The sequence below is a fragment of the Drosophila nasuta genome, chromosome 2R (assembly GCF_023558535.2).
Source record: "Drosophila nasuta strain 15112-1781.00 chromosome 2R, ASM2355853v1, whole genome shotgun sequence".
In the NCBI taxonomy this organism is placed as follows: domain Eukaryota; kingdom Metazoa; phylum Arthropoda; class Insecta; order Diptera; family Drosophilidae; genus Drosophila; species Drosophila nasuta.
The window spans coordinates 1,479,537-1,497,280 of record NC_083456.1 but is presented as its reverse complement, the minus strand read 5'-3'; the positions used below and the strand labels follow the sequence as shown (position 1 = coordinate 1,497,280).

Genomic DNA, 17,744 nt, shown 5'->3' with positions numbered 1-17,744 from the left:
CGTTCCAATCAAACCTGCAGATTTATCCATGCAGAATTCCGAAGAGCATTTCGAATTATTCAGTTTGGAGGATTGTGAAGGATTGCACAGGTTATGGGCTCAGTTCACTAAAATAATAAAAACCGAACATTTTAATCAAAATCATTTTTTTTTGTTTTCTCCTGCATATACGGCAAAGGCAAATCGCAATATAAAACTCTGGTGATGAGGAAATTTGGAATTCGTTGAATTATTTAGTTAAATGTCTTAAGGATGATAGATGAAGGAGAATAAAAGGAATTAGAAGCAGAAAGATGCGCAAACAGCACTCTAATTTAGATGCAATATAAATTATATATACAATTGCTTTCGGGTTGAAATTTGTATGTCTTTTAGATTTTGCATGGGTGGTGGAGGCTTTTTTAGCTGTATTTGTAGAATTATTTTTTTTTGCTTTTGCTTGTAGAGACAGATTATGCCAAGGATATCAACTATCATCGTGACGGAAGTGAATGCGATTATTCCGTGCATTGTAAGTTGGAGATCATCTAGTCGCTCTGTGTTATTAATATGCAATTTGCGATAATATCTCCAGGTGCTTACTCTCCCCTGGGGTGATTTTTATTTGTTCTTATTATTGTGTTGTGGTTTCTATGTTGTTGTCAATCTATATTAATTCGTTCCACAAACTGATTAGATACGATCCCTCGAGCTATTTTAAGTTGATCTACTCTTCCTTTATGAGCCTAAGCAAACCTGTTTTATTTCTAAGGTTGACAATGTAATCCCTATTCCATATTTTCATATATTCCATACATATCATTTTTATTTGCAATATTTCATTGAGCTCAATATTGACAATCACATTATTTATAAGTATTGGTTTAATTAGGATATTTTCATATTGTTCTTCTTTTAAATTTGGAATTTTAATTACATGATTAAAAGTGTTTTGCAAAATAAAAACGTTCGAAAATTTTAAAATTTCTGCTGTTAAAATGGTTATTTATGATAACTTGTCTATTGCTGTTAGAGTTTGCTTTATTAATGTGATTTTCTATTTGGATAATGTCGTCCTGATCGAGTTTCCCCGCGACGTGCTCCAGGCTGTTATTCCTATTCCCTGATTTGTTTGAGTAGCTTGTTATGTCCAGTGATCCGTAATCTGCAATTAAATGTTTTTGATATTACTTTTGTGCACCGTTCTGCTTTTGTAACGATAGTTCTGTCTTGATTTTTTCACAATCTCTCGTTTGTACATACCTATGTGATAGTTTTGATCCTAGACTGTTCAATAACAGACCAACGAGGAGACGAAATATTCGCCAAAAATTGCAGGACGGTGCACAAAAGTAATATAAAAAAAATTCGTCAAAATCAATCTTTGACGAATATTTCGTCTCCTGGTTGGAAGGTTTTGAGAGTTTTCCTGATTATACCCGCTACCCATAGGGTAGAAGCGTATTATAACTTTGTGCCGGCAGGAAATGTATGTAACAGGCAGAAGGAGGCATCTCCGACCCTATAAAGTATATATATTCTTGATCAGCGTCAACAGCCGAGACGATATAGCCATGTCCGTCTGTCCTTCTGTGTGTCTGTCCGTCTGCCCGTATGAACACCTAGATCTCAGAGACTATAAGAGATAGAGCTATCATTTTTTTTCGACAGCATTTGTTATGTTTGCACGCAGATCAAGTTTGTTTCAAATTTTTGCCACGCCCACTTCCGCCCCCGCAAATCAAAAGAATCGAATAACAAGCGTAAATTTAAAGCTAGAGTTGCGAATTATATATCGTATATATAATAATATAATATATAATCGTATATACTATAATTACTATAGTAGTTATGATTCCTGAAAATTTGGTTGCGAACAGATAAAAATTGTGGAAGTTATTAAGGAAATACCTTTGTATGGGAAAAAACGCCTACTTACTAGGGGTCTGAGTTGCTTTGGCCGACAATCTGGTACATTGTGCCGTCTATGGTATATTTTGAATGGTGTGCTGTATCGATATACCAAACATACCATTTGGTATATTTTTAGTATTTTTTAAAGTATTTTCAGTATATTTTGAAAATAATACTGCAATATTTTGCTCTTATTAAAAATGGGTAGCGGGTATCTCACAGTCGAGCACACTCGACTGTAACTTTCTTTACTTGTTTTCACTAACGTCGTATACAATCCGCTCTTGCACTCACGTCACGTCAATTATATACATATTACAAACTGACATGTGTGCAAGAGCGTTTTGTACACTACGCTAGTGAAAAATAGCCGAGAATCAACGCATAATCGAGTCGCACTTTGAACTGCAATAGTATCAGTACGATCTGTGGTCTATCATCTGACAACCCGTTACCCAGTTGCCCAGAATGAAGGACTGGTCTTGATGGGTCGTTTTTAATTAACTAAGATATCGACAGTCATTATTAAAACAACTTTTGGCACGGAGCACCATAAACTGAACGAGCAGTACGGATGGTAAAATACTTATATACTTCAGTATTATGACGGAAGAGCACCTCGTCGACAAGTTCTCGACGTTAACATGTCGACACCAGCCAAAACCGCCGACAGTACTTAGTTAATAAAGTGAACATAAGAACGCATAGACTAATAGCTACTAATAACTTCTCAAACTCATTTCAGTTGTGACCCAACCCTCCCAGAAAACCTGTCGATTTGCGCGAACTATTATACTCCCGTTTGAGCCTTCGCCGGGGTACCCTTGCGTTGTGGCTATATAATTACGCTTGGTCGACTTACCTAAGACGACGTGGTTGCATGAGATTATGCTTCCACAAAATATTGTTTTTGGTTTGGAATTTAGTATCTAGTAAATTAGTTTTGTTCCAAGTTCTTAGCAAATAGCACGCAAATAATATTTACTCCGACAAACGGTAGTGTACCCATAGCATTTAATTCATCCTGCCGTAAAAAAAGTGTCAAACGGTAGAGTAAGAAAATCTTTTGATTAAAAAACGGCCGTATAATAACTATCCAGCTTGTCCTACATATTCGAATTTCAATTTCAAGAATTTTATTATTATTATATTACCGCAACTACGATTGTCAAGATCAAGTATGCAGATAAATTTGTTTGAGATTTTTTACCACGACACATAAAATTGAATTAAATTATTATTCGGGTCTTTGTGGCTTTGGTTGAGTAAATGGCATATTTTGAATTTTATAGCTTATTTCAAACGTCCATATACCAAAGATAGTTTTCGGGACATTTCAATATATTTTCTGTATATTAATTTAAGTTTTTAATACCTCTCTGTTTCGCTTTTATTAAAAATGGGTAACGGGTACGAAGACGGGGATGGGTGCATAACGGTGTGAGTTCTTGAACGCGATGGTTACAAAGAAAGCTTAATAAGGTATATTTGCTTGTGTTCGGATATATTACATGTATATCTCTAACTAGGCTGAATATTCAAAGCTCTCTGTATGTTTTTGTTTTGAAGAAACAATGGTGCCCCGGTGACAACATCTGTGACTTTGGTTTCTGGATTACATCAAAAGCATTTGCTATTTGTCGTTTCTTCTCAATTAGGAGTCGTCTTACTTAAACATTTTAGTATGCAGTTTTAGCGTTGAAAGGTCAATGGCGGTTTTCTTTTAATTTTAATTGTGTTCTCTTGGCTTTGATATGTCTGCGAAAACTGAGTTTTCCAACTACTTGTACTCAAAAATAAGACTTCACCATTGAGTTTGAGTGGAAACAGTGGACTTGTCATGCGTGCGCTGCAGGCTATACACATTTTAAGTTTGTTAAGATTTAACTTTGTTAAACAAGAAATTCATTAGCATATATACGAAAAATAAATACATTTGCAGACGAAATTACGCTAAGTGTTGGGCTCCTATGTGGTTTTCTAACAACTATTGAAGGAATTGACTTTCTTTTGTATAACATATCAAAAAAATTATAAAGCCTGTTTGTATAAAAAAATGCATCACTAGAAAAATTTCAACAAAAGGCAACTGGGATTTAGTTTACATAATATACAGTATAAATGCAGACAACAAAGAGAAACACAACCAAGAAAACCAAATGCCCCATTCCGATACTTGGCGCTATGTCAGATGTTAAGACAACAGTAAGAAATCAAGTGTCAAATATGAATCAATTACACTTGAAAGAGGAGAGCTCCTTAATTTCTTTTGGATATTTAAAAATTTGGTGCATAAAAACAATAGCAATAGAAAAATTCTTAATTCTTGTTGATCTTAAAACGAAAGCACATCTGCATCGTCAGAGCGAGATCGCTGCATTGTACTATATTTACACACATACCGACCCGTGTTTTGCCATCATGATGATTTGTACATTCAATTATTTGACGCCTGAATTTTCAGATCATATTTTGAAAAGCTGCTTCTAGTGAGCGCTAACTGAATTTACTTTAAATTAAATAGTGAAGGAGTAATCTTTCTAACTTTTGGAGTTTGGGCTTCGCTTTGATGATCATTTTGTGAAGCCCTAATTTGTGCAAATAACTTTATATTATATAGCCTACAGTATTAAGAATTTTGTGTGCGTATGGTTCTGTTAAGAACCATATATCATATGTTAATAAAAAAGTAAAACATTAATTTTTGGAATTTTTAATGTAAATATAGAAATAATTACATTTGAGTGTGTTAAATTACTTTGGAATAATCCAATACTTATAACTAATTTATAATTTATAAAAACAAGTAAGTAGAAAGTAAGTAGAAATGTAAATTCAATTATGTATATTTATACCCGCTACCCATAGGATAGAAGGGTATTATAACTTTGTGCCGGCAGGAAATGTATGTAACAGGAAGAAGGAGGCATCTCCGACCCTATAAAGTATATATATTCTTGATCAGCGTCACCAGCCGAGACGATATAGCCATGTCCGTCTGTCCGTCTGTGTGTCTGTCCGTCTGTCCGTATGAACACCTAGATCTCAGAGACTATAAGAGACTATATTTGCTTTTCGACAGCATTTGTTATGTTTGCACGCAGATCAAGTTTGTTTCAAATTTTTGCCACGCCCACTTCCGCCCCCGCAAATTAAAAAAATCGAATAACAGTGTAATTTTAAAGCTAGTAGCTACTGTAGTAGTTATGATTCCTGAAAAGTTGGTTGCGATCAGATAAAAATTGTGGAAGTTATTAAAGAAATACTTTTGTATGGGCAAAAACCCCTACTTACTAGAGGTCTGAGTTGCTTTGGCCGACAATCTGGCACATTGTGCCGTTTATGGTATATTTTGAATGGTGTACTATATCGATATACCAAATATACCATTTGGTATATTTTTTTAGTATTTTTTAGTATTTTCGGTATATTTTAAAAATAATACCGCAATATTTTGCCTTTATTAAAAATGGGTAGCGGGTATCTCACAGTCGAGCACACTCGACTTTCTTACTTGTTATTCATTGCTGAGTTTCGCTCAATGACTTGAATTGAATGAAATTTTTGCGTATGAGCGGAATCAACAAAAATGCGAGTATTGGAGTTCTTTGGTTTGCATGCAGGTCAAGTTTGTTTCAAATTTTTGCTACGCCCACTTCCGATCCCGCAAATTGACAAAAATCTAATAACAATCGTAATTTTAATGCTAGAGTAAATATACAATAATAACTATAGTTTTTGTGATCAGTTTGTAAGAGAACGAATAGAAACTAGTGATATTTATCTTAAGTATGTATGTGTATACCCACAGAAAATAAACTTGCGGATGTCTTTACAATGTCGTTGCCAATAGCTAACTTTTTATATCTGCGTGGCAATCTTAGTCTCATAAATAATTGAAGAAGTCCAGCGAATGCTGAGTCATATTGTAAACTTCTCCAGATATGCATACAAACCGAATTGCAAATGTGAAATATAATTTAATCTTATTATTCGTAATGCTATGTGTGAGAGGACGTGTTGAATTTATGGTAAGCTTGCAAAAATCGGTCTTACAAGTCAATTATAGATCGGTCTCTTCTTTTACAAACTTCGAACTGGCTAATTGTGTGCTCGTGCAGTTATATAAAATTATACATATTACGCATTCAAATCTTCAAATACCTGATGATATATGTAAATTGGCAGCTACACAAATAATATGTAAGTTATAGTCGAGTGTGCTCGACGGTAAAAATATAGCCTACCCCTTAGAGTCTCTGAGATCTCCCGTGTTCATGTGGATGGACGGAAGTGGCTTTTGACGATGATCAAAAAGATATGTAGTTATTGGAATCGGATATGTCCTTTCTGCTTATTACATGCATTTTCTGTAGGCACAAAGTTATAATATATATAGTAATTTATTCAAGAACCGTAAGTAGGACTGCTTATCCGACATTATTTATGAAGTTTACATAGTAAGCGTAGCCACACTTCAATAGTATAGGAGAATTCTACAATGGAAATGTGCAGGTCCAGTACTACCCAAGCCATTTTAATATATGTACTTTTAATAAATTGTGACAAGTGGGCTATATATAAATAATAAATAAAGGCACCAACACCGATGTCGAAACCAACGACTATAATGAATATTACAGTTAAATGGCAACGCTGATTAATGCTCATAACAGCATGTGTAAAATACCACCAATAAATAATAAGGGCGTTTTTATAAATATATAATTCCTATTGAGAAAAAAACAACACATTTGAAATCAGTTCTTCCAATAATAGTAATTTCTACGCAAAAAGAGAAAAATATTAAATTGCATTAATCCTAATGAAAAAATAATTTATTCTTTGCATATATTACTATTAAAAATTAGGTTGTGTCTCATAGGCATCAAGTAAAATACACTTTTATGTACATGTGTACAATAAATATAAATGATATAGTATAGGTAATATAAATGTAATAAATATTTACTTAATGTGAAACATAAAGCAATTATTTGATTGTTGTCCAAGAAGGTAATACTTTATTCCATATGTACTTTGCGGTTTGAATATAAGTATATTTACATTTGAATACGAATGTATAAAACACTTCTACCCATAGGGTAGAAGGGTAGTATAACTTTGTGCCGGCAGCAAATGTATGTAGCAGGTAGAAGGAGGCATCTCCGACCCTATAAAGTATATATATTCTTGATCAGCATCAACAGCCGAGACAATCTAGCCATGTCCGTCTGTCCGTTTGTGTGTCTGTCCGTCCGTCCTACCTACACCTAAATCTCAGAGACTATAAGAGATAGGCTATAATTTTTTTCGACAGCATTTGTTATGTTTGCACGCAGATCAAGTTTGTTTTAAAAGTTTTGCCACGCCCATTTCCGCCCCCGCAAATCAATAAAATCGAATAACAAGCGTAATTTTAAAGCTACAGCTGTGAATTTTAGTGTATACAATAATAACTATAGTATTTCTGAAAATGTGATTGCGATAAAAATAGTGCAAGTTATTAAAGAAATACTTTTGTATGGGAAAACCCGTCTATGGTATATTTTGAATGTGGTACTATATCGATATAAAAAATATACAGTTTGATATATTTTTAGTATATTTGAATTTTTGGTATATTTTTTAAAAAATACCGCAATATTTTTATTCAAAATGGGTAGTGGGTATCTCACAGTCGAGCACACTCGACTGTAACTTTCTTACTTGTTAAAAATAAAAGTGTGAGTAATCAATTTTGAAAAACTGTGGAATAATATAATATTAAGTAAGTAAAGAATTGAATCTCAGTTTATTGTGTTACTTCAATGATTGTATATGGTACTAAAATACGTTGTGCTCACATTAAAACATTGAACAGTTTATTTCTTGTGGAATTTTGAAAGCTTATCTTCTGTGAAATGAAGAATGTGATACGGGCTTTTGTTATACTCAGTGTATTTATAGCTGAGACATTAGGGCGTATTGAAAAATGTGATTATTTGGATACCGTCGATCTGACATACAGCAGGAAATTTGAAAATGGGTCTTACCTATACGAAGATATAATAATACCAAAGGAAGAAACTGGAGAATACAACTACCAAATTCTATTTAATGGGAAAACTGAAATAATTCCCAACCACATAAGGGGATGCATTTGCCATATAAAGACCTGCATTCGGTTTTGTTGTAACCCAAATCAAACTCTTGTGCAGGATAAACGAGAATGCGGAAATGTCGACCAGAATTTACATTACAACCCTTTTTTTAAACATAACTTATAATGAAACTCAAATTAAACATGTTAATGTCTTGAAGTTGATGGTGCAACATCTTCCTGTACCTTGTGACGATCATTTACCCCTTAACCCTGACAATCCAAATCACGAGTGGACTTTGTTTGAGGTATAAGCTTAACAAACTAACTTTAAACCTTTATTTTAATAAGCAAATTTTTCATTAGGATGGCATTCTTCTGAGGCATTTCGATGGCGCTCAACTTTCAAAAGCGGATTATTGCTTACAGCCTCAAAAATTTCAGAATACTTACAGGCTTGTACCGCATCATTGCCTAATTCCCCCTGACCTTACTAACGCATATAGTAAGTATACAATTTATTATCTTTTCAAATGAACGAATTTTCTGTAATACATATGAAAAAAATTTCTTATAACTGAGCTGTCTTTAAAATTCTATTTTTTTCCAGTCCAATCTGTATCGATATTCTTCTATATTATGGTTATATTTGTATATCTGCTATTGCCATGTTTTAAAGGTGTTTATCGACAATGCTGCTTATGTTATTTTGGGTGCCTGACTCTAACTTTTATACTTATTGTTATGATAAGATTTGATTGGATAAAGTCAAATCAAGTATTATTGTGCAAACTAACAGGTATAATTGAGGATGAATAATTTTTCATTAATTTAAAATTTTAACTATACCATTAATTTAAAATATTCACTATATCATAGGATATATTGGGTACTACATTACAATTTCCACGTTTCTCTGGCTTTTAATTATAAACTATGATTTATGGAAAACATTTAACAACATTGGGATAAGTCACGGGTCAAAATTTTACAAATATAACATCTTTGTTTGGGGCGTTGCAGCAGTACAACTTTTATTAACACTTTTTGCTGATTTTGTAATTGGAAATTCAAACTGGTCACCTAATGTCGGAGAATATTTTTGTTGGATTGACAGTAAGATACTAATTTAAAAATTGTTTAATCTTTACAATTTTGTTTGTATTAATTATATAGCCTCAGCTTGGTCGTCGATAATCTACTATTATGGTCCAATTAGTATTTACTTAACATTCAACACAACGCTATTTATTATTACCGCCTCTAAGATATTCTTTCAAAATAGGACCAATAGACGTCAGCTAACCCAATCGGACCGTCAACGAAATTTGAGGACTCTGACTAAGTACCCTATTTCTCTTGCTCTTAATTATACCATTCACTTTTTTTTACGTTAGTTTTGGAACATTTTTCCGGCTCTTTGTCATTATGGGCGTCTTCTGGATACTTGAAATCATTTCCTATTTTGGACAAATGTTCGACATATCAATGCAGTTTATTGATGTGATTTCTTGTGGTCAAGGTATCATTTTATTTGTAGCAACAATTTTGAAAAGAGATGTGTTGAAAGCGTTGGCTAATCGGTGAGTGTTTTTATTAAAGGGAAAATGTTGAGTATAATACAATAATTATTTTTATTTTAGACTTCGTATCGGAAATACCAAAGTTAAAAAGTCACAAAGTGGTGTGTCCACAACATCAGCCAGAATGGAAATTGTTTTATCGTCACAACCAATTCTAACTAAAGGCATCGAAGAACCTCATTTATAAGAGAATATACATTGTTAGAAAATTTACTTATTATTTGTTTTTATTAATTTTTTGTTAATCACTTAATAAAAGAACGAGGCGGAAAATTATTATTTTTATATGCGAAAGAACAAAAATATATGTATATATATATAGAATTATAAAAATGATATAGTGCAACCGCTTTATCGGTTTTCTAAATTAGAGCTGAGTCTTATGGTGCAAGTCAGCTATGATATTCTAAAAGCTTAAAGCAAAGACGCGATCATTATATTATATTGTATTATATGGTTAGTGGTCAAAGCTAAGGTATGAAATGAAATTATGTTTATGGGTTTGAATATACGCGAAAGAAGCTTTGTCGTAATAACAATGACTTTCTAATTTATTGTAATTTCGGATAAGACGTCTGCATTTTATATTTGGAGTTCGGTATTAATATTCTGTTATTAAATAATTTGTGAATTAGCTTTGTTTTTCATACAATAATTTAACAAATAATTTTTATCGAATAGAGTAAGTTCGTACTAATTCCAAAGTCATTAAAAGTAACATTGTGAGTTACTATAAACCATCTTACTTTAATAGATTAATATTTTGGCACTTATATAGTTAAATCTAGTATAACATGGATTTGTTTATTAGTGGATTTGTTTAGGGTGGTTTTTGTACAACTTGTAAATATTTTGATGGAGGTCTATACAACAATTAAAGAAAACAATTATTTTAATTATTTTCAATAAAAAATAGTAACAATAATTGGGATATGGCTTTGGTTAATTTAAAATTATATAGCTCATGGTTGGATATTTTATAGGATTTCTAACTAGCCCGTGGATTGTACATTTGGTCGAGATCCCTAATGACGCTTCCACAGCAATTTTACAGGCAAGAAGCGTTGCAGCTATTTTTTATCATAACTGTAGCACTCAAAGGTAAAAAACCACTGCTCATAATAACCAACAGCGAACTGAGTCATCATTAGTGCAATTTACATAGCTTTGCGCATGTGTTTATCGTCACATTGTTGAGTGGCGAGATTTGTTTGGGTCTCTACTCGAAAAACAACGCGTGACTAAAAAAAATATATTGAAAAATGTTGGTCGATATTTTCTCATTTCTTACGCATGCGAAAATATGTTGGTTTTTGTACTCACTATACATAGCGGAGAGATATTCTAACTTTGTGCTTCCAGGAAATGTATGTAACAGGCAGAGAGGCATCCTTTTGAAGTATATATATTCTTTATCAACGTCAACAGTCAAGACGATATAGTCTTGTCTGTCTGTCCACCGGTATGAGCAGCTAGACGTAACAGAATATAAGAGATAACATAGAGATTTGATTTTTGATTTGAGTTTTTGATTTTATTTCAAATGGAATAAAAGCTAAAGTCGATTTTTGGTAAATAAAATAATAACTATAATCTTTTAGCTCATTTCTAATGGAATTTTATATGGGTTTTATTGTGGTTTAATTGTGGTATTTCATATATATTGAGATCAGTATAAATGGAGAAATCCCAAATTTTTGGTGTTGACCCGGCGAACTTTGTTCCGCCCTTATGACATTAAATAAGCAGATTGTGTTTTTTTTTTTATTATTTCATTCATTATTATTTCTGTATTTTAGGTTCACCTAAGTACCTTGTGATAGATACATTTTTTGTTTTATTATTGTTTTATTAACAAACAACACAGATGGTTTTCCGACCCGAGAAGATGCCACGTATAATTGACCCTGGGAAAAACATGAATGTTCTAGATTTAAACCACAAACTTTTAAGGATTGGCCTTGTGATTTGTTGATGATCATGGCAATGCAAGATGCAAGAAATTGAATTCTTTTAAATTCAAACGGCATATCGGTTGGGATTATCGGGATCCTCGGAATAAGAACTTCCTCACCTTTGAATTTTCCTATCATTATCGTAGCGTAAATTACTTTGTTCTAACCACCAAACGCGTACCGTTGCAAAGTTTTGCTTGGTTTATGTTTTGAAGTATGATTACTACGGAGCCAACCTTTAGGCGTAAATTGTGCGGTGGTAAGTCAGGCACATACAAAGAGTTGGTTGGTGGCTTTATCTTCATTTGTGACGCAGTCAATAGATTTGAATGAAAGCATTGTTTCAATGATCTTATTTTTAATTATGTAATTCAGGTCATATGTTATATCTTTATTCTTAGCCGCTAAAATTGCACTCAACCATTCATAATTTTATTTTATTTTATTTTATTTATTATTATTTGTTGGGAAAGATTTGATCGTCTTGCTCGCGGCATTGCTCACTGTAGATAAATGTATAAATACATAATATCGTACATAAATGTATGATACGTTACGCTCACAGCCTACTTATGTTACTGTTATTTATTACTATAAGTGCAGCCATTTCGGTGGAGTATAATTCGCGCTGTCGAACGGGATAAAAAGTATCCTATGTCCGTCTCCTGGCTCTAAGCTACCTCCCTACCAATTTTCAAAATTTTTCTCAAACCTGTTCAGCCGTTCTTGATTTATAACATTTCAAATATAACACGACTTTCTTTTAAATATATAGATTTTGAATATAGTATTTTGACATTTGTGAATTGTAATGTAAACAAAATTTAGGCAACGCAATGCTCCAAAACTTAAATATTTAGCGCTAACGTCAACACATTAACTTTTTTGGTACTTCAATTCAACGCTATTCGCTTGCACTCACGTCACGTCAATTATATACATATTACCAACTGACATGAGTATTGTATACTACATGAGTGAAAAATAGCCGAGAATCAACGCATAATCGAGTCGCACTTTGAACTGCAATAGTATCAGTACGATCTGTGGTCTATCATCTGACAACCCGTTACCCAGTTGCCCAGAATGAAGGACTGGTCTTGATGGGTCGTTTTTAATTAACTAAGATATCGACAGTCATTATTAAAACAACTTTTGGCACGGAGCACCATAAACTGAACGAGCAGTACGGATGGTAAAATACTTATATACTTCAGTATTATGACGGAAGAGCACCTCGTCGACAAGTTCTCGACGTTAACATGTCGACACCAGCCAAAACCGCCGACAGTACTTAGTTAATAAAGTGAACATAAGAACGCATAGACTAATAGCTACTAATAACTTCTCAAACTCATTTCAGTTGTGACCCAACCCTCCCAGAAAACCTGTCGATTTGCGCGAACTATTATACTCCCGTTTGAGCCTTCGCCGGGGTACCCTTGCGTTGTGGCTATATAATTACGCTTGGTCGACTTACCTAAGACGACGTGGTTGCATGAGATTATGCTTCCACAAAATATTGTTTTTGGTTTGGCTCTAAGAATTTAGTATCTAGTAAATTAGTTTTGTTCCAAGTTCTTAGCAAATAGCACGCAAATAATATTTACTCCGACAAACGGTAGTGTACCCATAGCATTTAATTCATCCTGCCGTAAAAAAAGTGTCAAACGGTAGAGTAAGAAAATCTTTTGATTAAAAAACGGCCGTATAATAACTATCACGTTTGTCCCACATATTCGAATTTCAATTTCAAGAATTTTATTATTATTATATTACCGCAACTACGATTGTCAAGATCAAGTATGCAGATAAATTTGTTTGAGATTTTTTTACCACGACACAAAAAATTGAATTAAATTATTATTCGGGTCTTTGTGGCTTTGGTTGAGTAAATGGTATATTTTGAATTTTATAGCTTATTTCAAACGTCCATATACCAAATATAGTTTTCGGGACATTTCAATATTTTTTTCTGTATATTAATTTAAGTTTTTAATACCTCTCTGTTTCGCTTTTATTAAAAATGGGTAACGGGTACGAAGACGGGGATGGGTGCATAACGGTGTGAGTTCTTGAACGCGATGGTTACAAAGAAAGCTTAATAAGGTATATTTGCTTGTGTTCGGATATATTACATGTATATCTCTAACTAGGCTGAATATTCAAAGCTCTCTGTATGTTTTTGTTTTGAAGAAACAATGGTGCCCCGGTGACAACATCTGTGACTTTGGTTTCTGGATTACATCAAAAGCATTTGCTATTTGTCGTTTCTTCTCAATTAGGAGTCGTCTTACTTAAACATTTTAGTATGCAGTTTTAGCGTTGAAAGGTCAATGGCGGTTTTCTTTTAATTTTAATTGTGTTCTCTGCTCTCAGCACATCTGCATCGTCAGAGCGAGATCGCTGCATTGTACTATATTTACACACATACCCACCCGTGTTTTGCCATCATGATGATTTGTACATTCAATTATTTGACGCCTGAATTTTCAGATCATATTTTGAAAAGCTGCTTCTAGTGAGCGCTAACTGAATTTACTTTAAATTAAATAGTGAAGGAGTAATCTTTCTAACTTTTGGAGTTTGGGCTTCGCTTTGATGATCATTTTGTGAAGCCCTAATTTGTGCAAAGAACTTTATATTATATAGCCTACAGTATTAAGAATTTTGTGTGCGTATGGTTCTGTTAAGAAAAAAAAGTAAAACATTAATTTTTAGAATTTTTAATGTAAATAAATAAATAATTACATTTGAATATGTTAAATTACTTTGGAATAATCCAATACTTATAACTAATTTATAATTTATAAACACACAGACGTAAGTAGAAATGTAAATTCAATTATATTTTTATTTTAACAATGTCAATTGTTAAAATAAAATATTTATTGAGGACTTTGCTTTTATTTATTGAATCTTCTCTAGATTTTGAGACTAACAACAAGTTTACGAATCTTAACATTAAAATTTAGCTAACAGTGTGTTAAAAAACTGTATTCTGGTTGCGCGTCCCTCAAATCGGTCGCTGGGTAGGTAAGTCATTACGACGAAGACGTGATTGGTTGCTCAACCTTGTTAGACCTCTCGCCAGGTGGTTAGGGTGCAAGAGTAGCTTGGTAAAGTACTTTTCCTTCTGTTCTGCGATCACTTCTTTGACTGGTAGGATGTTTAAGTCGCGTTGTATGTTTTCGTTGCGAACGTACCACGGTGCCCCGGTGATGGTTCTCAAGATCTTCGACTGAGCTCGCTGGACTATGTCAATATTACTATTGCTGGCTTTCCCCCATAATTGGGAGCCGTACATCCATATAGGTTTTAGTACCGAGTTATACAGCAGGACTTTATATTCAAGGCTGAGGGGAGACCGAGCGTTGATAAGCCAATGAAGGCTGCTGGCTTTTAGCTTTAGGTGTGTTCTTTTGGCTTCAATGTGCCGGCGCCATGTGAGTCTTCTGTCGAGGTATACTCCTAGATATGTCACTTCGTTTGCTTGCGGGAGTAGAGTGTTGTTTAATGTTAGCGGCGGACATTTTTGCCTGTTCAGGGTGAATGTAACATGCTTGCATTTTTGTTCGTTCACTCTAATTCGCCAATCTGATAGCCATTTTTCAACATCGATTATATGAAGAGCTAGCTGCGCAGTTGCTTGCCTCGGGCATTTTGAGCGGCTAAGAATAGCTGTATCATCAGCAAACGTAGATGTTGTTAATGAAGTATATAAATATAACTCAAATAATTTCTTAATAAATATTTAAAATTTAACTTCTAGATAATGAGGAATCAATTAAGAGTCTTCCTTATATGCGGCATATTCCATATAATCAAGGGATGTGAATATTTCGATACCGTTGATCTGACAACCAGCAGGAAATTTGAAAATGGATCATATCAGTATGAAGATGTATTGATACCAAAAGAAAAAACGCGGGAATACAATTACCAAATTTTATTTAATGGCTTTTACGAAACGGTCCCCAAACATATAAGGGGTTGTGTATGTCATTTAAAAACGTGCATACGTTTTTGCTGTAATCCAAAACAATTGCTTTTAAAAGGTAAACGAACTTGCGAAGATATTGACAAAAATATACATTATAATATGTTATTAAACATAACATATAATGAAACACTAACAAAAAATATAAGCGACTTGGAATTCATGGTGCAACAGCATCTTCCTGTACCTTGTGATGATCATTTATCAATTGAACCTGACAATGCAAATCTCGTGTGGACTTTATATGAGGTGAGAGTTAAGTAATTTAACTATAAATTTGATTTTTATGGCATAAACTATTCATCAGAATGGCACGCTTCTCAGACACAACGACAGCGCACTACTTACAAAACGGGATTATTGTATACAGCCTCAAAAAATTCAGGATTTATACAAACTTGTTCCTCATCATTGCCCTATTCCTATAGATCGAACTAACGCGTATAGTAAGTAAATATAATGATATATACAATAATATATAATTTTATAATAAATATTTAAATTGCATAATATTAACTTCCACCATTCTATTAAAGTATAAATCTAGCGCGAGCTCACTCAACTTTAAACATAACATATATCACAACTCTTCTAAAATTCCGTTCTCTTGCAGTTCAATCGGTATCGATATTCTTCATGCTTATGATCATATTTGTGTATTCAATTTTACCGAATTTTAAAGAAGATTATGGTCTATGCAGCCTATGCTATTTCGGTTGCTTGACTCTAAGTTTTATACTCATTATCATAGTAAGATTTGATTGGGTAAAGCCACATCAAATATTATTGTGTCACTTAACAGGTATGATACCAAAATCAAAAACAAAAATATATAGCTTTATTAAAAAATTTGTCGTGTTTCATAGGATATGTTGGTTACTACTCTACTATCGCTACATTTCTCTGGCTTTCGGTTATAAACTACGATTTATGGAAAAGATTTAACATTTTTAACGTTAGTCGCAAGAGAAGATTTTTTAAGTACAATATATTCGTTTGGAGTCTTTCAGCCGTACACCTTTTAATAACATATTTAATTGATTTAGTAATCATTGATTCGAAATGGGCACCTAAGCTCGGAATTACAGCTTGTTGGATTAACAGTATGATATTTATTCCATTTTTATCTTACTATATGCTTACTTTAATATATTTCTTTTATAAATTAAATAGCAACAGATATGTCGGCAATAATCTACTATTATGGTCCAATTTTAATTACCTTAACATACAACACAACACTTTTTGTTATTACCGCCTCTAAAATATTCGTCCAAAATAGGACAAATAGGCTTCAGTTAACCAAATCAGAAAGCCAACGATGTCTAAGGAGTCTGACTAAGTAAATTCTTTCACTTTTTTTATGTAATAAAACCTAATGGATTGTCAGTTTTAGCATGTTTTTCCGTCTTTTTATCATCATGGGCGTCATCTGGATTCTTGATATCATAAATTATATTGCTCAAATATACCAAATTAAAATTCAGATTTTTGATGTGATTACCTGTAGCCAAGGTGTCATATTATTTGTAGCAACCATTTTAAAGAAAGATATTCTCAAATCATTAGCTAATCGGTGAGTATTTTTATTTTCAAGAAACTTTAAAGCATATTCATTAGTTTAATTTTAGATTTGGAATTGGAGTAAGAATAACACAAAATATTTAAAATTTCATCCTTGCGCCAATAATGGAAAATACTTATTCAACAACAACTTTGGCTAAAAAAAAGAAAGACCCCAATGATGAGACAATATTTCATATGTTTTAATGATACATCTAGGTAGGTGTATAATTGTCAATTAATTAATTAATTAATTGACAATGTCTTAACAAAACCAATAGAATGATCACTGGCAAAATTACCTTAATCGTGGCTCAAAAACAATAATTATGCAAATAAACAAGTAAGAAAGCTACAGTCGAGTGTGCTCGACTGTGAGATACCCGCTACCCATTTCAAAATATACCAAATATACTACAAAAATACTAAAAAATATACCAAATTGTATATGTGGTATATCGATATAGTATCGCATTCAAAATAAACCATAGACTGCTCAATATACCAGATTTTAAGACAAAGCAACTAAGACCCCTAGTAAGTAGGCGTAAGTAACAAATGCTAGTATACTAGTAGCTTCAACATTCTATAAATCAAATAATGGATGGCCTTAATCATACCCGCTACCCAAAGATAATTTTGTGCCTCCAGGAAATGTACATATGGGT

The 17,744-nt window shown here is 33.1% G+C and overlaps 1 protein-coding gene across 1 annotated transcript; it reads left to right on the top strand.

Moving 5' to 3' along the window:
• The first annotated feature begins 8,158 nt into the window (after positions 1-8,158).
• LOC132785691 (probable G-protein coupled receptor Mth-like 11) lies at positions 8,159-9,820 on the top strand. The gene is made up of 7 exons (XM_060791900.1): positions 8,159-8,283; positions 8,342-8,480; positions 8,586-8,774; positions 8,855-9,091; positions 9,152-9,320; positions 9,373-9,558; positions 9,619-9,820. Exons 1-7 carry the CDS (start codon positions 8,200-8,202, stop codon positions 9,743-9,745), a joined length of 1,131 nt encoding a protein of 376 aa, XP_060647883.1. The 5' UTR covers positions 8,159-8,199; the 3' UTR covers positions 9,746-9,820.
• Positions 9,821-17,744: the final 7,924 nt, after the last annotated feature.